Genomic DNA, 22566 nt, shown 5'->3' on the forward strand with positions numbered 1-22566 from the left:
GGTGCTGGAATTTCTACTGAAACTTTCTAGTCTGAATAACAGAATAATGCTATATTACTAGATACATATTAACATGCTTATTCTAAATAGTATAGATTGTTGTGGTAACATATAATCATAGGTAGTGATAATTATTGTTAGTATGAGATATTATGAACAATTTTTATGTATAAGATCATATGATTCACTTTGCTTAATATGATAGTATACCTGAAGCTCTTTTCTACCAAGATGAGCATGGTTAGAAACTGAGTTCTAATTCAATGAAAAGAATTACTGTGTGCTTGCATTCAAGAATTATAACTTCTGAATATAAAGGGAAAAGGAGTTAGGAGTATTTTTAAGTAAAGGATTAAAAGACCTCGCTTTAAGTAGGTTTCTGCTTGTAATTCAGTTTTAAAATAAGTAGGTGAGTAAGAACAACCTAGAGTAAAAGCAGACTATAACTTAAGAAAAATAAGCATTGTCAGAAGATACACCACGAATAGAGAGCAGAAAAATTGAATAAAATCCTATTGTAATATTGCTGATATACTGCTGCTAGCAGAAAGTAATAAGGTTAGCAGCCATATGCTATAAGAAGTAACGTACTAGTTTGACTCTGAAGTTAAAAGATGCAGCATAAAGAAAAGTTGTGGTAGAACATACAAAATAAAAGGATTGAATAAATAATGAAGAATAAAAAGCAGGAGGTAGGTTTTAGAAGAATAAACTATGTGTCCTGTCTTCTTGAACTCTCTATCAGCCTGCCCTTGGAGAGATTAATATTAGCTGCTGGAAGGCCTTTTTGGTGGGAGGAAGCCGGAATTTTCTTATCAGAAGGATTATAGTACTGAAGGCCTGACTGCACATGTGGGGAGTTAGAATGGATGGTCTTAACACCTAAAATAACTAGTCGAAGGGCAAAGGAGGCATATGAGATATAGGTATAGACTTATAGAAACATCCATCAATACCAAACTTGGCAAGGGAGGAGATGTCTTTAACGAACTGGATTTAGCCAGTATGAATATAGCTGAAAAATACAGGGTCATCTAAGTGTCAATTGAGTTCAGGCAATTGGGGCCCATAGGAGAGAAAGGCATTACAACTTCACAGCTCAGTAAAATAGTTGGGTTTTTCATAAAAGGAAAAAACTCTATACTAGAAGAGATATAGAATAAAAGTTCCCTATAATACCGGCTAAACGTACACCAGTAAGGAAAGAAGGAAACTAATTTGAGTGAGATGACATGAAGGAATATATTTTTGGAAAGCCAAGTTCATATAATCAATTATAACCATTATAAACTATAAACTGCTATATTATAAACTGTTGGTGTTGCATATATTCAAAAAACACCACTTTTCCTATATTGGTGTTGCATATATTTAAAACACAACTTCTTTTTGTAATACACACATATTAAGTAGTGAATCAAAACAGCAAGGATTTTGTGAACTCTGCTTTACCTGAATTCTTCGGATAAAGGAGGGGGCAAGGATGAGTGGGTGAGATCATGGGCCAGTGTTGATTTATTGGTATATGAGTGGGACTGAAGAGTTGGTTGAATTCCTTATAGATTACTGTTTGCTAAGAGATAAGGACTGTCCATGGGGATTGATGATTGGGACTAATTGGGGCCTCTCATTGTTCGCAATGGGACAAAAATTGTATAAAAACCCTGAACTGATCACACTAGAGTACCACAATCAAGCTTGGCAGAGCTACATGGTCCATCCTTTGCAGATCTCCACAGAACAGTCCTTCTCTTTTGTTCACGCTACTCTTCCTTATAATAGGAGGTAAGCATATTAATGGTAATATTGTATCTCACATTTATTGGTTATATTGCTATGAGGTTTTGAAACTACGTTTTGGTATTGAGGGTGTTATATTGAATGTGCTAAAACATAGCAGTGGGTGCTTGTAGGTTTTGTGCTTAACCAGCCTGAGGGCTGCACTGAATACATATAATTGTATTATGTTATTGAAGTATTAAATGCTGAAACTTGTAATAAACTTAGGATTGCTAATTATTGTTACATGTTTTCGGGTTTTGGTAGTATGCGCAAACTACTAAACCAATATTAAAGGCATTTTAATAAAACGAAGGAGCGCTGATGTTGCTCTGATTCGTAAAACTTTGAATAAATGAGTCTGAGTGATTTTCTTGATTAAATAAAAAGGTTTTAAGGACACACCGCTCGTCCAGTGCTCGAACATAAACCACTAGGAGTTTTAAACATCTCTGTCCTCCTTAACGTCTCCCCTGAGTTAAGAGTGTGTGCAGAGCAAATAATATAATAAAAGAGAACGTGAAAAGTGAAAACGTGACAGCTTTCAGCATAGATACTGAGATGTGATGGGCAGTGAAAATGGCAGAGGTAAAGAAACTTTTTTAAAAACCTGAGCAACAATACCTTTGACAAGGAAAAGGGCCATTAAACAATGATAAGGGGAGCACTGAAAATCTATATTCAATTACATTTTCACTTTGGGAACAGGGAAACACAGGGATTGCTGTATGTTTGTTTTAACTACAGTATACCTTGAGAATCGCTCATTCAGCTGTAATGAAACTTGGTATGGGCATTTGTAGCAGGGCGGTAGAGCCCTGTACGTATTTATTTGTTTATTTTATTGTAGAACGGGGTTCCCCTCCGCCCCCGTGCAGATTTATTGTTTTGTGTTTGTTTATTATGATTTGTTATTTTTATGACGGCGAGCGCCGCAGGTTTTGTTATTGTTTTTGTATATTATTATTATGTATAGATGACGGCGTAGCCGTTTGTTATTATTTAGTAACGTGGATGGGAAGCCCCATCCACATGGTATTTTAAAAAAACTCGTGCAGAAGGTGGCCATCTCCCGAATTAATTAGGTGATTTAATTTGTTGCTAATCGGGAGATGGTCACCTGTTATAAAAGCCTGCAGCTCTCAGCACTTGGGGGGTTGGGTGTTGGAAGGAGAGAGTGAGCGAGAGGATTAAAACGAAACTAAAATTAAACTCCAGGAACAGTAAAGGCATTTGCTCAGCCTGACCTGGGTTTTGTTTATTACTTGTGTTCGTGATTTTGTTCTGTTTAACTATTTATTTTGCTCTGTGAGCACAGTTTCTTTTTGTTTAAACTTTTGATTTATTTTTTGTATTTGTTAATAAAAACGGGAGCGAGCCGCGTCTTACTTTAAAACTGCAGTCCCTGGTGTCAGTATTTTTTTCCCGTCCATGCTTCTGTCTGACGTCACCGCTTAGCCAGCCTGTCACAGCATTTATTAGAACAGCTTGGGGCTATCCAAAGCTTTGTCATTGAGACTTACTTTTACATGAGTTTTGGCCTCTGATTAGCTGGGTTAATTAAGGCTTCAGAACCATTTGCCCAAATTTGAAAATAGCTTTGAAACAGACTTTAAAGTTATAAGTGTAAAAAGTTGTCAGGATGTTAATGAAAAGAAAAAAAATACAGGTACATTATTTAAACAGTTGTAGCAAATGTGGGGGTGTATAACACTATATTTTTTAAAAACCCTGCTACTTATTCTTTAACTTTTGTTCAAATTAATAACACGGAACAACATTGTCTTTGTTAAATAACCCATTATATGGTGGTTTGCACTTAATGAAAACGTGGTGATTACTAAAATAACATATTTTGAAGTATTTCTAAGCTGTAAAAAAACTGTTAGCACTGCAATTAACAAAATATTAAAGTGGTGGCTCTTAACACAGGGTGTTGTGTGGCAGAAACTACAGGTAGTGGACAAAAAAATGGAAACACCAATGTAAAGTCACTTAATAGGGCATTGGGCCACTATGATATCCCACTCTGTGGAGTTCTCGGCGGACCGTTTTTGATGAAACTGGCTGCTCGCGCCCCAGGTTGAAATTTGCAGTCAATTGATCTGTAGTTGCTTGCCTGTTTTGCCTTGCAATTCGAATTAACGCACGGATATCATGATCCTGGAGTATGTGCTTCTGCCCACTGTTGTCCTTTGCTGATAATGTCTTTCCCTCTGAGTTCCATGCCGACATCACCTTAGTCACTGTTGCTCGTGAAACATCAGCAAGTTGAGCTGTCTTGGTCACTGAAGCTCCTGCCAAATGCGTCCCAACAATCACCCCTCTTTCAAAGTCACTGAGGTCTTCTCTTGCAGCCATGCTAGCCATAATTGTAGTCAACCAGACCTGTCTAGCATTTTTATACATGACCCTAAGCATGCTGGAATGTTATTTGCTTAATTAACGCATGAGCCACACTTGTGTGGAAGCCCTTGCTTTCAATATACTTGGTGTATATTTACCCAGGTGTTTCCATTTTTTTGTTCACTACCTGTATGTCTTAATATAAATCTGTTTATATTTCACTGAACTTTCTTCTACTCAGATTTAACTACATCAATTCCTATATGGCTGGATCGTGTCGGGGTGAGGGAATATTCTTAAATGCATTTTGACCGAGATATTAATGGTTGAAAATCAAAGTGTAATATAAAAAATGAAGTTGAAACCATAAATCATGCTGCTGTAATGTTAAAGTAAAGGAAGCGAGTTTATTGCAACCATTAAGTATTTTATTTAAAATCGTTATAACATTTTAACAAGTGAAGGTATTGTTTAAATGTTGTTAATTAATTTGATGTACCGTAAAAATCATTTTATAGGTCGCACTGGTGTAAAAGTCGCTCCCTCCTTTTTGAGACTTCGATTTTAGGAAAACACCTTTTTGTGTTTTAAAATATTTTTTTTACAATTTTTTTTTCCTACGTGCTCAACACCGATAAATAAAGAGCTATACACAGGTTTAGTTTCAAAATAACCCTTGTTTGCAACATTTTGTTTTTCAAAATTTAAAAAGTAATAATTAACAGGAGTGTAAAATCAAGTTATACATCCCACATCACATCTGTATTAACCTACCGCTATTTTATTTTGGCATATCAAGTAACCAAACAAGTTAAAAACATATCTTCTTTGCTTTCCTGAACATTTCATTACAAAACCATACTGAGACAATAGTTCCCGCTGCATTGGCTTTTAATTTTTTGTATTAATTTGTTGTGTTACTTCAAATCTAAAAAGAAAAAAGTATGAAAAACAGTGCTGCTTGCATCAACTAAAGCAAAAAAGAAAACTAAACAGTGCACCATTTAATAACTATTAAATAAAACATTTTAGTGTTGCATACAGTGCAGTACAATTGCATCACATTCCCAGCTGTACAAATATATTAATTTTGTTTTGTTAATCAGAACCATACACACTTTACAAGTGTACCACTGCGTTGCTCATTTTTCTTTTGTCATTTTAAGTTTGTCTTTGTTTCGTCTCCAGTCACATACTGTTTTTTCAGCTTTGCGATTAACAAATTCAACAACGCGCAATTTCAAGAATCAAACCTGTTTGTAGCATTTTCTTTTTTTTCTCACTGTCCTATTTTATCCAGTCTCAAATTCACCTGATTATTATAGCATTGCAGTTACAACGAAAGGAAGACTTGAAAAGTTTACTACTCGGCTTTCTTCTTCTTATTTATTTCTTAGCAGACACCCTTATCCAGGGCGACTTACAATCGTAAGCAAATACATTTCAAGTATCACAGTACAAGTAATAATACAATTAAGAGCAAGATAAATACAATGACTTTAGTTCAAGCAAGTACAAGTGTGACAAAATACAATTCAATAATACAGCAGATAACAGTGTCAGTGATAGTTACATCAAGATATGATTAAATACAAAATACTACAGATTAAACACTTGGCAGATTACAGTACTCTGAAGTACAGGATTAAATGCAGTAAAATAGGGGGCAGGTAAGAGCAAGTAAAGCGCATTTAAGGAAGGGTGATAAGTGTCCCAGGGGAAAAACAGAGGAGTTCTACAGGTGCTGTCTGAAGAGGTGAGTCTTAAGGAGGCGCCGGAATGTGGTCAGGGACTGGGCAGTCCTGACATCTGTAGGAAGGTCGTTCCACCACTGCGGAGCGAGGGTGGAGAAGGAGCGGGCTCTGGAGGCAGGGGAGCGTAGAGGAGGTAGAGCCAGTCTTCTAAGTAACAGCTGTTTGGTACGGATCCCAGGGGCGGGTTCAGTTTGAATGTTGACAAATCAATGGCTCAGGAGGGTGAGAATAAGGAAATTCATAGAGACTGACAGCTATTGTGTTAACAGTGAAGCAGTATAGCTGTGACGTTTGAGAGGTCAGTCAAGAGGCTGAAAGCTTGTGTTTAAAGTTCAAAATGACTAAGGGTATTGAGAGTAACAAATAAAAACATTTAATTAGAACAGTGGTTTTGTGTTTCTACCTAGCAACATGACCTGAATGCCGTAGATACTGAAAAAATAAATCGGGTTGTCAAAAGTTAAGTTTGCGTGAGACATAACTGTGACTGTAGTAACCCCATTGTGGCACTGGTACAGTAGTTTAATATTAGATACATCGGCACATACGTCGCACTGGTGTATTAGTCGCTCCCCCCCTTTTAAGGGCCTCGCAAAAATGTTCCTGTGGTTGTCTTCAAAGATGTCGAAGCAGCAGGTGACAGTAAGCCTATGTGTAAAAATGACTACAGGGCGTGGCAGGCAGAGAGACAGACACACTTTTGACTTTTAAGATCCTTTATTAATCATTCCAATTAAAACCCATTAAAATACTATAAGGTAAAACACAACAAAATTAAGATTCTTGGGGGAGTTACGTGGCCTGCGGGAATGGTGGCAGCTTAGGACCTTCTCTTTGACTCCCCTCGTCTATTTCAATATTAATAGTGTGAGACAGCAGGGAGGGGGTTAAAACCTCTCTGCAGTAAAAACATGTGCGGAATGCACATTTGTCCTGATTTAATTGATTTGTTAATTGTTTTATTATTAATTATCCCCTGCACCTGGTAGCCATTGTTAAATTAATACCAGGTGCAGGGTATTTACGAGAGGCAGCTAGTCTGCTCAAGGCTGCTGAGTAGAAGGAGGCAGAAAGAGGTACTCTGCTTCCCAGCAGTCGTGAGGTAAAGTGTGGTGCATTAAACCTGTGTGTTTTGTTTTCTGTTTGGTGGGGAAACAGCTTAGCTGTCCCACTCGTAGTCAGGGTGTTCCTGTTTGTTTAGTTAGTGCTCGTAAAGAGCTAGGTGTTTGTTTTGTATTTTGTTTATTTTGGTGTTTATTAAAAATAGCGGACCAGCGCTTAAAAATCAATTTCTTGTGTGCTGGGTCAATTTTTAAAGGGGCAACGTCAGTCCATATTGCAAGCTGCCAGGAAGGACTGCTCTTGCTCTGTAGTTGGTAATATCAGGTTCTTTCCTGACTTCAGCAACTTCACTGCACAGCGTTGCAAGGCTTTTTCCCACCATTGGCTTTGCTTGTTCCTGAGGTCTGCAGACGTTCCTTCTTTACCCAGCGGTTCTCAAGATCCACCACAGCTCTGCAAATCACCTCTTTCACTCTCCTGAAGAAGATGCCCAGGCCTTTCTGGACTCCCTCGGTCTCGCTGATCCATTACACGACTGGAATCTATCCCCTGCTCCTGCTATCGAGTTACACCCTGTTGATACAAGGAGTGGTTCTGCTGCACGGCGTCTCAGGCTGGGCTGATTTCTGTACTGCGATGCAGTCCTCTTGATCCGATGTTCGTCTGTTCTTGACAACGGGCATCACCGGCTGTGAGTGGCTATGCTATGCATTCCTTCAGACTTGGTTGGTTGGTTGCTATTCTACTACGTGGACATCTCGACTCCACTGCCTACTTTCAACAATGGGGATCTCCGATTGCTTCCGTAGTTTTTCCTGTTTTGCTTGCTGTTGCACTTTTTTGATTTTATTTTTACTTATTTTTTTGTGTGGACCTAATGCTGCTGCAACATGTCTGAGGTAGAATTTCGCTTCTTTGAGAAACCTGTTACGCTTATATTGGCTATTTGTATTATGATTAGATAGCATTTTTGAACCAGCTACAATATGACTGAGGTAGTTTTTCTGCAGGAACTCTTGTAAGAGATGGAAGAGTGGTCCTAGCCTTACACATTCACCATACACGTGGAACACTGTCTCCTTCATGAAGCAGAAACAGCACTCTAAGCTAAAGCTAGAATCAACTCTGTGGAGAAACCTGCTGGTGGACACAATACAGAGCAGGATCCTTCACTGCAGGTCCCCCGCTCTCTTGGTGAGGGACAATTTATACAGCACACTCCACACTGGCCTCTGCCCCTCCTCTACCTCCAGACATGCCTTCCACCTTGAATCCACCAACATCCTCAACTGGTTAAAATGTGATGCCATCACACACAGCTGATAGACTTTCTTAATCCCTGCTGTGTTGAATTAAGTCTTTAAATGCATTTATGGTTAGCAGCGTTCCCTCATTCCCTCCACCCCCTCTCCTGCATATAGGGCTCCATTCCGAAGAACACCCCCAGCACTTTAATGCCTGGTCTGTCCTGTTCCCTCTCAGCGCCTTGTGCAGGACGGGGGGGGGGCAGGGGGTGTCATGCCAACTGACCGACAGGAAGGTGGTGTGCAGGCTCTGCCGTAGCACCTTGATGTCACTGCACACAAACATGTTCACATCGTCTGCATATGCAAACACCTTCACTGCGACAGGGAGAGTGAGGGCGGCACTTCCCAGCCAACCAGTAGGTGCAGCAGGGGCTCTATGGCCAGCGAATAAAGCATGCCAGACAGGGAGCAGCCCCGCCTAATAACCCTGCACACTGGGAAAAACTGACTCAGCCCATTGTTGATCATTAAAATGCTGAAAAAATGAAGTATAAAAGCTGGATGTAAGAAATATAAGCAGGGTCAAACCCAAAGGCTTTCAGGGTTTTAAATAGGTATGTGTGGCCAACCCTGTGAAAAGCTTTCTCCTGATCTAGAGAGACTATCCCAACATTCAAATCACAAATTATCAAAAACGGAACGTCCTGGTATACAGTAAGTTTGATCCATGTGAATTACAGCTCCTATACATATTTTGAGTATTGGCAAAACATTTTAAAATGATTTTAAATTCAGAACATAAAAGCAAAACAGGTCTCCAATTTGTTTTGGTATACGCAGGTCTCCCTTCTTGGGTACAGCGTGATCACTGCCCTCCTGCAGCTGAGGCCAGTTCTTTGTCTCGGAGGCTCTCTCCCAGCACCTGCAGAAAGTCCTCTCCAATCACAGTCAAGAATTATTATTATTATTATTTTTTTAATTCAGCGGGCAGTCCATCAATGCCTGGAGCTTTTCCATTTGAAAGCTGTGTAACCGCAGTGGTCAGCTCCTGATATGTCATTGGCTTGTCTAGTTGATGCTGTTCTTTGCTCAGGTTGCGCAGACCCTAGAGCAGTTGGTCCTGTAGCATCTGAGGGGGTTATAATATCATTCTGTGTATGAAAATAACAGAATTGAAATACAGAGGGGAATCTTAAACCATTCTCTGTGTCTTCTTGGTTTCTGGTCACAAACTCCCCCACTGACAAAGAATCCTTTTAAAAAAAGAGTCATAAACTAACTGCTGACACCCAAGACAAAAAATAGTCCATCTCATAAATACAGTCGACAGGGGGCAGAATAGTTGACCAATGGAGAACAAGGGGTTGCATGAAAAACACTTCACGTGGACTCAGGCACCGCCCAAAATAACCAAACTATCCAATCACAAGGGTAAAGAGAATGTTACAAAAGTATGAGCGCGTCACTCAAACAGCGCTCCTGACACAAAATCCAAGGTTCTAATACACAAACCAGTTTTTGAACTGTGACAAACTGGAGATCCAGCCTGCGAGCAGCTGGAACAGAGATACAATTTTCAGACTTTATCATTCTGCGTTTAAGGCTAGAATCCAAATTTAGCTGTCTTGGTAATAGATAATTATCGATAGGTTGTCTGGACGCAAAGAGCGTCTATCTCGCAAGGGTCAGAATTGCCTTCTGAACAAAAAATTATATATATATAAGAATTTACTTTGTTTTATTTCTAATAAAACTGTTCCTTTATATTCACAAAAAATGTGAATCTAGTGTCTAGATTATTTTGATAAAGGTCGGCTTCTACATGACTTGAATTCAAAACAACGTATTTTATTATTAAAAATTTAAAACTAGTCCAAATGCAGACATACCCTGCATGCTACAGTCCCTATCCTGCTGGTCACATGGCTCTTTGTTATACAATTGTGGCGGCTCCTTTGGGTAAGCAAGGGAGGCACTGCCACCTCAAAGATTTAAGCAAAAAATAAATACAAAATCACATACTGAGTGATCACATACATTTACTTTTATTTGCATAAATATTACTTATTTTGCACGCAAGATGCTCCACGAATGCTGTTAAGAGCAATATCCGTTGATGGAAAATCTGGCTTCTCTGTGCTGTACTGCTTCCCAGACAGTCGCTGGAGGAGCAGAGGACAAAGGAGATTTTGCCTGAAGAGTGATAGCCAATCATATTCCTCCTACTTTCATCTCGCAAAGTCACACACGTTAAAAAACACAGCAAAAAGGAGGCAGGAGGCAGGTCTCCTTCCGCTGTGTCTGCCAATCATTGGTCTCACTCTGCCTGAACTCTAGCGTGCGTTGATTTGTGTGGAAGGCGGCAGTAGAGAGAATGAGAAGTGAATGACGATACCAGTAACTCTTATTTTCATTTTTTTGTAATAACATAACCAAACATACAAACGTAAAGTGCTTTATTTCAAATGTGCAACTCTTGGTTTTCTGCCATAATTTAAAGTCTGATAGATAATGCCAAGCTTGTTGGTTGGCAGCATTTGTATTGAATAGCATCTTTTCAAATATAATAGTGACAAAGTCGGACCCGCTGCCAATATTTTATGCCTCCCCAATTTTTGGGGCCACCAGCTGCTATTGCAATTCAGTATAGAACTGTACTACCTCCCTGCTGATCACCTCCCGGCTGTACAGCTCCTTCCCGCAAGGTGTCCAGATGCGGTGCATCTGCCGGCTGTCCACTCTCCTCCTCTCCAAGCCAAAAAAGAAGCTGGCGGGGGTGTCCATATCTCTGAGCTCCATGAAGCGAGAGCACACCAGCGCCCCCTCACTCTCTCCTTCAGCAGGATGCCCAGCAAGTGTCTCTGCTTCCTCAGGGTTTGTAGAGTCTGCTCCTGGTGGTTTGTGTTCAGGCTGCTCTCTAACTGGATAATTTTAACTCTCTCACTGCTGCGTTCAGTGACCCGGTTGAGTTGAGCGTGTACTGCTGGCAAAAGTTTTTAATCTGTGTTTTGCTGATGTCCTACCACTGTCTCATATTTTTATAGTGTGGTTTTTCTTATTCTTATTTATTTATTCAGATGAGTGTATGATGTGTAGAAGTGGCCTAACCTTGCTCTATATATATATATTTGTTGTGAGCGACAATGAGACCAGGTGTATTGTCTTGCATTAGGGTGCAGACACCTCCAGACATCAACCAGGCCACTGAACTGAAAAACTGCAGCTAATTCACTTGAGGACTGGGGATTGGGTTCCTTATTGTTCCTATCCATGTTAAAATCAACGGTGCAGTTAAAATCTCCCCCCACTACCACCACATCATCATTATCAATACTTAAGAGCTTGCTTTAGTTTGGTAAAAATTAAGATTCATTCCCTCCCCTTATTTGGTGCACAAGTAATAATAAAAGCATACACAGTGTCACTCAAACTCGCCCTCACCTTTTAATAACCTCCCCTTTCCAATCTCTTTAATGTCTAAAATCGTTGCTCCTAGGCTGGGCTTAAATAATATTGCCACTCCTGTACTGCCCCTCCACTCTGCCAGCCACGCCGCCTCATTCTCCCTGTCCGAGTACGTCTCCTGTAGTAACGCTACCCCTGCCCACTTCTGCTCTAAAAACTCACAGAGCTGCGCTCTTTTAAAAGACTGTCTGCAGCCATTCACGTTTAAAGAAATAAAAATGCACTTTTCCATACTGGCGAAAAAAAAAAAATGACAGAGTAAAACAAGCGACAATATAAAATTATTATAAGAGGTATCCATTTTAAACTTAATATTTAGCAACATTAGTGGCGGAATAATTGCAAATCTGGGAAGAAGTTTTCAATTTCAATCCCTCTTTTTCATTTTGTATTCTCCATGAACTGTTTAATTTGGAATAAATTAAATAACTTTAGCAGCACTATTGTATCGTTATAATATTATGTTACATTGCTTTCTAATTCAGGTACATGTAAGGCAATGGCGCCGGAGCCTTTCTAAAAGTGAGGGGGTCAAGGTCCCGGGCGGGAGGGGGTGTTGGTATGACCCCCCCCGCCTCCACCACCACACTAATGTTCATACATTGAAATTAAATTACAGAAAAAATAGCCTCATTGCCCAAACTTTATTTTTCCCCTATACAATAGATAACATTACTAAACATGGAAAAACTACCAATTTCATTTAAAAAAAAGTTATATATTTATAGTCTACTGGTTATTTAAAGTTTGCAACAACTATAGTACTACGACTAATAATAATAATAATAAATAATAATAAGCTTGTTATCTGAATGTTTGGCAGCGAGTCATATCCCACAAACCTTGTTCAATTTACTTCATAACAAATGTAATGTTTGTTTTGTAAAATAAACTAAAAATAATTACCATATATAGAATTTACATTGATAAAGAATGTATTGATAAAGAATATTAAAAAACAGCCGTCTACAAAGTATTTGTTTAGCTTTATAGCCTACCTAAAGGCTAGCTATTTAAGTTACAGTTATATTTACTGCTTCTGACACAAATTACATGAAATGGTAACACATTTCAACCGTTACAAGATAAATATAGAAATATTTGCTATCACACCCTAAAGGCTGCTACCCACCAGACGCCATGCGGCAAGCGGAACTGTGAAGCGATGCATCACAATGAATAAAGCCTATACTTTTGATAAGTATCTTTCACACCACAGGCAACACGACAGGAGATGCGGGAGCAGCACCAGGGCGGCGCGAAATAAATAGGATTGAATCCTATTTTTTGCGATTTGACGCGGGGCAAATAGGGCATTGGGTAATCAAAGAACAGCTTCAATGCATGTGGTCCAGCAGGATGAAGCAGTATCCAAAATGATGGAGGAAACAATAAACACCTATCATTGAAAAAATACCCAGAGCTTTATGACAAAGGGCATCACAATTATAAAGATACAGATTTGAAAAATAATATATGGGAGTCCATTTCAAAGGAACTGGATAAGCCTGGTGTGTATGATTTATTGCCATATGTGTTGAAATACCATCAGAGAAGACACTTGTAATTTCCACATTTATGTTGACGAATATGTACTTGATCATAATTATGTCAATATCAATTCAGAACAATTGTATAGATCTGGTAGTTTTCAAGCCTGTTGCATCGCCTCTGTGTCACTTCTGGTGTGTGGTCATGTCGCTGCGAAAGTGTCTCGTTGGCAATTACAAAATCGCATCACTTCTGGTGTGTGGAGACCTTAAGTCGGCTTCTCTGCGCTCATTCTTTGTTATAAACTTTATAAGTTGTTAGAAGTCTTTTTTCTAGCATTCGCGGTGTTAGTTCTGTCTTTATGTATGCTTATCAAAGCCTCTGCGTTTAAAGTTGTCAGTGTTTTGCTTTGCTATGGAGAGGGGCTCCTGCAGAACTAATGTAACATGTTGCCTTGTTTTATTTTATTTTTTTTGGTGGCGGTGAAATAATTATTTTTGCTGCCTCAGCCACAATATTATCAGCTTCATTTTTCCATTCTTTAATTATCGAAGTTCTCTGTATATGTCTCATTTTAAAAGTAGTCAGTTTCTCGTGCTGTAAAAAACGTTATCGCACAGCAAAAGTAAAGGCTCTGCACACTGAAAGCATGCCTGTCTGCCCACCACTGAACCGGGTGACGAACCCCTCTCCCAAAAATGAAACCGTGCTGATCACAGTGGCCGTTAAGTTGCTGTTCACGACTTCCCTGTGGCAGGCTCAAAGAAAACTAAAGCAAAACTTAAATATCAATTACAAAGAAATACTGTAGATTTTCTAACATTTACAAATCAAAGAGAGCATCAACTGTAATTACATTACTGCTTGGGCAACACACATGGAAAAGGACACTTTTTGTAGACCTGTTTTAAATAAGAACTTTTATAACAATAAACAATTTGTTTGTATTACTTTATTTAAAAGGTGGACATAAAAAAGAAAATATTCTACAATGTACTGCTTTTCAGGTAAGCATTTATATATTTAGGCACATTTGTTGTATAATAATTTTGAATGTGACAAAGCTATTTTATCTGCTTTAATAAACATGTTTAATCCTAAAATACTTATTTTTAGACCATCAAATGCTGTGAAATAAGTCACTTTACCCTGAAAAATACAGCCCTGATGTAATGATTCAAAAGTACCTTTTTTCAAATCAGTAACACAATGCCTTACCAGTGTGGTGAAAAAGTAGTGATAGTATTCAGTCATCATCCCCATGGAAAGGATCTACAAACAGACAATAGGCAATGAATACAAAATCTCCAAAATACCACACGACAACAGAACAGTACAGACCTGGGCCTGGTCTCCCTGTACGTACAGAATGATCCAGTGCATCCAGCCTGGGCCGATAAGACAGAGAGGGGCAGCAGGCAGACAGTATAGTTTTACTTCTCTCCAGCTACAAGCTGCATGAGTTTGACTTTCCATAGCAAGTCTAATTAATACTCATTTGCACCAATCTTTCCATCATTATTATTTGTTCTATTAGTAGTAGTCGCAGTAGTAGTATATATTTTATTATACTTTTATTTGCATAAACTATTCTTTTCATAGAAATTATACTTAATGTAATATTGTATGTGCGACTGAAGTAAAATAGCCACTGAACTTCAAAAGTACTAATTTGCTGTTGTAGTTGAAATTCGTTAAAAAAAGCACACAATGTAATTACAATAATTGGAGTAAAGTTATAGATCGGGGGGGGCATTGCAAAATCCAATAATAGACAGTTAAGTACTATTTTTTTATTGGTTCAGTACTATTGAGTGTTTATACATTATCTCTATTTGGTTTAATAGTACTAAACAGCTCAGTTTAAAACTGTCCTGGTTTTGTCATCTCACTGTGCACCTTCATCACTGATATACACCTTCACTCTTTGAGATCATCAAACCTTGGCATCTCTGAATATACAGAACTAGAAATGTTTCAATTCAGATTCTGAAGATCCCAAGAATAATGTGTCCGAAGAAGAATTACCACTTAAGGCAAGTTTGAACACACACACAAAATCTGAGACCTAAAAGGCCTGCAATAAATCCCTCAGGTGCAGAAGTCTTCAATTTAATTTACAAAAGAATGGGCTTGTGTGGCAGGGCAGAAGCCCTGCTGCTGTAAATAGTGTGTGGGGGAATGTAAGGGTGGCAGAGATGGGGTTAAATCTGCCCCTGCTAGCAATCACGTGTGGCCATTCCCCAATTAGGTATTTGGCAAGTGGCCACATGTATAAAAAGATTCAGAAATCTTTTGTTTATTGGAGGCGTTTGGGGGGGAGTGTTTGTGCTGTGATTTTTGTACTGGTGGGCAACTTAGTAGTGAAGGCTAATGCCCAGCCTACACGTGTGTTGTTCTTTTGTTTAAACCTTTTATTAAACAAAAAACAAACAACACACAGGAAGAGGGCCAAAATAAAAGAACAGCACACTTGTAGGCGTCGCTGTGTGCTGTGCTCTACCTTGGAATTGTAAGCATGCCTAATTCTAAACGTGATCTATCTACCTAATGCTAATAATGCCTGTAATTTCACTCCTGCCCGAGTCAATGCCCCCCCACACACTTTTGCCTCAACGACAACTTTACACCCCCTGGGCGTTGACTCGGCAGAATTAGGTACTATGGATAGTGTTTGATTGAAGGGCTTTGATTTACTGCTGCATTGTATTGAGCTATTTTTTGTCAAGAAAATGTAAATGTACACTGTAGTTATTTATCATAATCTTTCGGAATATAACACATATTGTTCCAAGCCATCTATTATCCTACACAAAGGGCTTGATTCTCAAACTATTCCTAACTGAAATATGTAACAAGCAGTGTTTCACATTTCATTTACCAGGAATTCTCAAAGTTATTTATACATTTGTATTAATTCCAATGTAAGTCAATGTAACATATACATATCTTTGCAAAGCCCCTCTATTCTTATTTTGGGACCCTTAACACAGCTTCCAGCACTGCTCTGATCTTTAGCGCCATAATATCTTAATACGTTATAAAAAAGGCTGCTCTCCTTTATGTCTTTTCTAAATTGAGCCATACAATAACAAATTCATCTACCAGAAAGAAAAAAAAAGATTCCTATGAGACGTGCATGCAAGTAAAGACTCATACCAAATTGACAAAAACAGTTACTACCACTTACCTGTTTAAGAATATCTGCTGTTGTTTGGTGTGTGCAGTCGAATATTACAAAGAACTCCTTGCCCTTCTTCATTTCTTTCAATAGAGGTCTGGCATCCTTACTCATCGTGGGGAGTTGCCGGATTCTAATTTTGATATTATATCTGGATGGTGCTTTGATAAGCTCCTGCAGGCGAATTAACCCTAAAAGACAAAATCCAAACAAGGCCTCTTGTCTTTTCAGTTTACATATAATTGACAAACCTTTAAGTTATTTTCTAAATGTGTGTTTTTTTTTAATAAATGCTGATGTTCCTGAATGTTGTTGTTTATTGAAATGAATTGTTTTAAACAACCATGTGAACATTTCATGAATCAAACTTTATCAAATATGTATTCATAGCAACTCGTAACATTATTTAAAAGTTAAATCTTTGTGAATAGAGCCCAGTTAGAGTTCTGCACTGGGTCGGGTACCCGTGGGTGACCCGCAAAAGCGGATCGGGCTCGAGTCGGAATGTTTGAATCACCAAAAACGTGTAATGCAAAAATTAAGCTGACAAAAGGTTTTTGATTCAGAAACACTTTATATACAAGAAAGGAATACCTCCAATACAATCATATGAGCACAAGATTTAAACTGACTTCGGACAAGGCCTCAGTACAGCTCATTGCATATGTTTGTATCAGAAAGCACGGTTATCCATGGAGTCAATTCGAAAGAGATGAAAAGACTAACAAAACTACAATGTTTCATATTTATACCTTTGTAAACAATTGTTGACTCCACTCTCATTTGTCTTACTCTGTCCAATGATAGGGGTTTCCACTATCATTGCACATTCCCGCTGCGGGCAAAAGGGGGGGGGGGGGGGGGATTTGCATAGCACGTTGTACCTAGCAGGGCGCATCCATCTTGTCTTTCAGTTCCCCTCCCACACTATCTCTGCTAATCTCCTGCCTTTTGCCTCCTGAATTTGAGTCGTGTTGGGATATGAAAAACTGCACTTAGCTGGTTTTGCCGATGGGAAATGAAAAAACTCGAAACTTACACAATACTGTATAGAAACTTTATATAAAAGCATATTAAAATAACTTAACTATAAAAGACACACATAATATAAAACTTATAATTAATAACATAATCAATACCTCATGCAGAAAGCCATCCCTACAAACGTTTTTTGTCCGTTCAGCGTACTCATCTGTAACCCTTTCCCAAATTAGAAGGTAAATGTTATGGTATTTCCTGTACTAAAACAGAAGGCGATTAGGGAGGAGTCCGCTGAAAACGTCTGTGGACAAGGTTAATAATAATATTATGTAGCTGATAATACTTCGAGAGGTAAATCAGAATTCTTTTGGAATCACAGCGAAAGAAAAGAATGTACATGTGACTGGATTCATTGCTCATTATGTGTTTGTGAACAACAGCCACAAAACTGGTACACATCTCTGCAAAAGCACAGGTGTGGCTCCCGTTCAACTGGTGGCACGAAAGGACGAGACAGGTATTTTATAGTAAAGTAAGTAGATAGTTAATATGTTACAATTATCCAGTAAAATATATCCAGACCACTAGAGCGAGCTACCACGCTGTATAGTCAATTCCTGGGGTAGGCAATCCTGGTACTGGAGTGTCACAGACACTTCTGGTATTTGTTTTACCCAAGCCCTAATTGATTCAATTGGTCAGAATTACCATGTGTTCCAGATATTTAGCAATTGATGATTAAGAGATACCTACAAAACCTGCAGGCACTCCAGGACCAGGGTTGCCTACCCCTGGCCTATTCTATAAACTCAATCTGTGGAGAATGGTAGATGTATCTGTGTGTGAATGTGAGAGCGTGAGAGAGTCAGTTGACACAGATAAGGGACAAACACTTGCAGGTTCGGGTCGGGTTGCAGGTCATATTAAAGCGGGTCAATCGGGTCAGGTTGTGGGTAAGATGGTGCCGCGGGTTGCGGGTTCGGCTCGGGTCTTAAATCTGACCCGCACAGGACTCTAAGCCCAGTCTTTCTCAATAACAATGATCAACATTCCTGTAAAGAACATAAATGTGCATTACCAAAATGCATGTATACACAGGTAAATGGATATATAGTATGATATCAAAAGAGTAACTTGTAATGTGCCAGTTTGCATGATTATTTAGAAGCCACCAGTAAAATTAAATAGGGGCTCTGGTCAGATATTCCATTTTAAAAATAAAAAAGTTTAAACTTGTACCCAGAAATATACAATTGCAATACATAAATGAAACTTAAATATAAATTCCCTCTGAGGAAACTGCTAACATTTGATGTAGGTGCCACTAATCAAAACAATAACCTAAACATATTCTTAATGCCAATTTAACTGCAGCCACTTAACTGTAGAACGTGTACACCAAGGACAAAGATGTATCACTAATAATGAATGGGCTGGAAAGTATGGGTGGAGCAGGCCTGTAAAGCATTAGTCCAATTACAGTAAGTAAAATAATGACCATTCAAATGTAAAACTATCAATCTAAATGTCTAGTGTGCCCATAGAAAAGCAGAGGCAGTTATATTCATTCATTTCAACCTCAAATGGATGATTTCAAGGGCATGGTATTTTTTTTTAGGGTTTTGCATAGTTATTTTGTATTGTTTTTAATTGCTTTTGTTGGCGTTTGACACTTAATGACCTATTGATGCACCCGTCACTCTTGACACTTCTGTTATTGGTGCTTCTTACGGAGGGGCGAGGACAGGAACAGGGTCAACTCGAAGGAGACATGGTACCACTGAAAGTGGGAGTGACAAAAAAAAAGCAGACGTTTTCTTCTGGTTTCACATATGAACATTTCCAGTTTGAAGCTGCCGATTTCCAAATTTAAAACCTTCACACCCATAATGCTTGCATCTGATAACTACATTGAATTTATAAGTATATAACAAATATTGCCTGTAAACATTGTATATAAAAATTGACAACATACACTTAATGCACAACATTATTGTTATTTATTATTTATTTATTTATTATGATTTATTTATTAGCAGATGCCCTTATCCAGGGTGACTTATAGTTGTTACAAAGGATCACATTACAAAATGATACATTATTCCATTGCCACAGCTTGCTTCAATAAAAATCAGCCTTATAAATGTGCTGAAGAGGAAATAAGTAGCATTGCAATGTACACTATTTGAATTTCTTCAATGAAAATAGTGAAGAACATTTTAGTTGACAGGGTGTTGAACTTAGTCAGCAATGTAAGGTTCCATAGAAATTCCAATATAAAGTTTCTATTGATACAGCAAAACCTGTGGTCCCATCGGTGCCAGCTCTTTTTCTAACTTGGGTATGAATATTTTTTTTGTTGTTGTTTTTAAAGTCTACAGTATATGCCAAATTCACAGAGCTGAATATTTGTATTTTTTTCATTTTTACCTTAACACAAGACATTTTTCTGAAAGGCATATCTTCCTGTTCAATATTGGGTCCAATATTTAATTATGTTAAGTTCAGATTTAACTCTGTGCAGAGACAAATAATCAAATAGTAAACACTGCATGAAATATAATAGTTGGCAAAAATATTCGTTTATATAGCAGAATTTATAAATTACTGTTTAAAGATATCATACATAAGAAACCAATGCATAAATTAAGCCTGAAATAAATAACAATCATTCAACTGTACAGATGAGTGTTTCTCTTCTTTCTTTAATAGGCAATTACTCCCCTTATTTATTATTGTAATATGGTAGAAAATACTTATTTTTTTAGGTAATTCAGAATATTTTAATAATTTACATCATAATTTGCTTGTTTGGTTGTGTAACAGAGAGAGAAAGAATTCGAACTGTAAATCTCCCTCCCAACCTAGATGGACTGCCTTGACGGTAGGTGGAAACCGGAAGGTGACCATATTAGGGGGAGTGCGTAGCTGTACGTACCCGGAAAGACTCCATTGCAAAGCTGCGGGGCGGCCTCCTATTGGAGAAACCATAGCAACGGGTTGATTGCAAGGAGGAGGTTCTGGGTACAAAGGGGAAGCAGCTACATTAGTACAGCCCCTTGCGCTGATGACGATATCCAGCCGGAGCCTGTGTGTTTGTTATTTTGTGTTTTGTCTTTAGCAGAGGAGGAGTGAGAGTCGGGAGCTGCAGCCGCGGAGCCAGCACTAAGACCCGGAGCATGTCCCTCACAGCACCAGCACTCACCACGACCCCGGAGAAAGAGCACAGTTTCGTGCATGGCGGATTGTGGTTACAGGAGTGTTATTATTTTTGTCAGGACTGTAAACCTGCCGTGTTCCCCCCTTGATTTAAATTCAACACTTCTCACAATATATCCAAGCATCTTGTTGGCCTTTTTTTATAGCTTCCCCACATTGTCTAGATGAAGACATTTCTGAGTCAACATAAACTCCTAGGTCTTTTTCATAGATTCCTTCTTCAATTTCAGTATCTCCCATATGATATTTATAATGCACATTTTTATTGCCTGCTTGCAGTACTTTACAGTTTTCTCTATTAAATGTCATTTGCCATGTGTCTCCCTGATGTGTGCCCATATGAAGACCCCCTCTTTGTGCAGGCCTTTGATCGAGGTGGAGGTGGAGACCGTGGAGGAGTGGATCCACCTGAAGGCCATACCATCGCCGCAGGTGGATCAGGAAACCTGCCTCACCTGCCTCAAAGGGGAGGAGTGGTGCTTTGCTGTCGGCAAGGTCGGGCACAAAGCACCCAACCAACCCCCTCCATGGCAGGAGGTGGAGCTGCTGGTCCCAAAGAAGGGAAGGAGGTGCGGTGCCAAGGCGAAGAAGCAGGCTCCAGTGCCCGGAAGGGGGGCCACTCCGTCATCAACTGCCCCTGCCCTGGAGAGGAGGAGGAGGGACGACCGAAGGGCAGCTGGGAAGCATACCTCAGCGCACTTAAGACCGTGAACTGGTGCACTGCCTGTGGGGAGTGGGGCCACTTTGTGGTCAACTGCCCCATTCTCCAGGAAAAGGAGTCTGACGTCACTGTCCATTTGCCACGTGCCTCTATGTAATGCCCAAACTCTTGGCTAGCAGCTAGCAATCTCCATGCTACCAAATTCTACTGCACAGACAAAAACAATAAAATAGTGTGCCTGTGTTTGTTTCTTATAAAGGGAGATTTTTAACCCAAACGAAATTTAAAAAAAAAAAAAAAAAAAATTTGTTACATACCTGTACTATCTTCGTACACCACTGTAACTGTTTTCCATTTGTAATATTGCACTATGTCCAAAATAGCTCTGCTGATGGAAACATAATCTGGGTAGAGATTGATGTAAAATGTGTCTTTGTTATCCACTGCAGGATGTTTCCACCGGGTCTGGATATGAGGAACTTCTAATGCATTACAGATAGACTGCACTGCACTTACAGATGAACTGTGAGATGGACCAAACACAGCAGCTACACCCAGGGCAAGCTGGTCACAAGCTTAAGAAAAAGGGGGAGAAAGTATTAAAAGCATTAAAATCTATACTACACAATACATCTGTTTCCAGTCATGGATTACATTATCAAGCATGTTCCTGTAAAGCAAAATTAATTGAAAGTAAACTCAAAACCTTCAATTGTAATGTTTATTGAATTTCCATTGGAAAACATATTCTTGTTATAAAACAAGTATACAATTTAAATAACTAGGGGTATGCTGATAGTAATTCCCTTTAAGAAGTATATTTATTAAATAGAATAATTACTAATTAATAAAACAAATGAACTGCTCTCTCTGTTGCCCCTTGTTACACAATTATTGAGTATCAATCAATAACAATCATACAGTGTGGTTTAATATATAACCTGTCGTGATCAAATTAAAAGTACTCATATTTTAACTGTTATATATTAACCTTTTATCCTTTTGATATGCATGTTTCATCTGTGCAGAGAATTGTAGGATTGTAGTCCTGGGCAAGAGGTAACCTCTGCTTACACCTGACTAAGAAATACACATCCCAGTGTGCACAGAGGCAGCTCCTAAGTTAGGTCTATAGAAAAGCCACCTGTATGTGATGATTCAGTTCCATTTGCTAGTTTTGCAACATATTGTCAGTTTATGGTCTGAGTGAAGTGAATTAAGAATGATGGTACGACAATGTGCTCTAACAGCGATGAGGGGCATTATGAGACACGAGTACCTCTAACCCCTGTTGTGATATTTCAGAACATCACAACATCCCGGAGAAATTGATTATAAAACACTTAATTGCTAATTACAAACATACCAATTTGGCATTTA

General features: G+C 38.8%; 1 protein-coding gene across 2 annotated transcripts in view; it reads right to left on the reverse strand.

Moving 5' to 3' along the window:
• LOC117405875 (glutamate receptor ionotropic, kainate 1) overlaps window positions 1-22566 on the reverse strand; it is a 92925-nt gene that overhangs the window by 34895 nt on the left and 35464 nt on the right. For both annotated transcript variants that reach the window (XM_059029696.1, XM_059029695.1), the window contains exons 3-5: window positions 21504-21761; window positions 16335-16516; window positions 14363-14416 (exon numbers count right to left, since the gene is read on the reverse strand). In XM_059029696.1, coding sequence (XP_058885679.1) covers window positions 14363-14416; window positions 16335-16516; window positions 21504-21761 — 494 coding nt within the window. The remainder of the gene's footprint in view (window positions 1-14362; window positions 14417-16334; window positions 16517-21503; window positions 21762-22566) is intronic.

This window comes from Acipenser ruthenus, chromosome 9 (genome assembly GCF_902713425.1).
Source record: "Acipenser ruthenus chromosome 9, fAciRut3.2 maternal haplotype, whole genome shotgun sequence".
NCBI lineage: Eukaryota > Metazoa > Chordata > Actinopteri > Acipenseriformes > Acipenseridae > Acipenser > Acipenser ruthenus.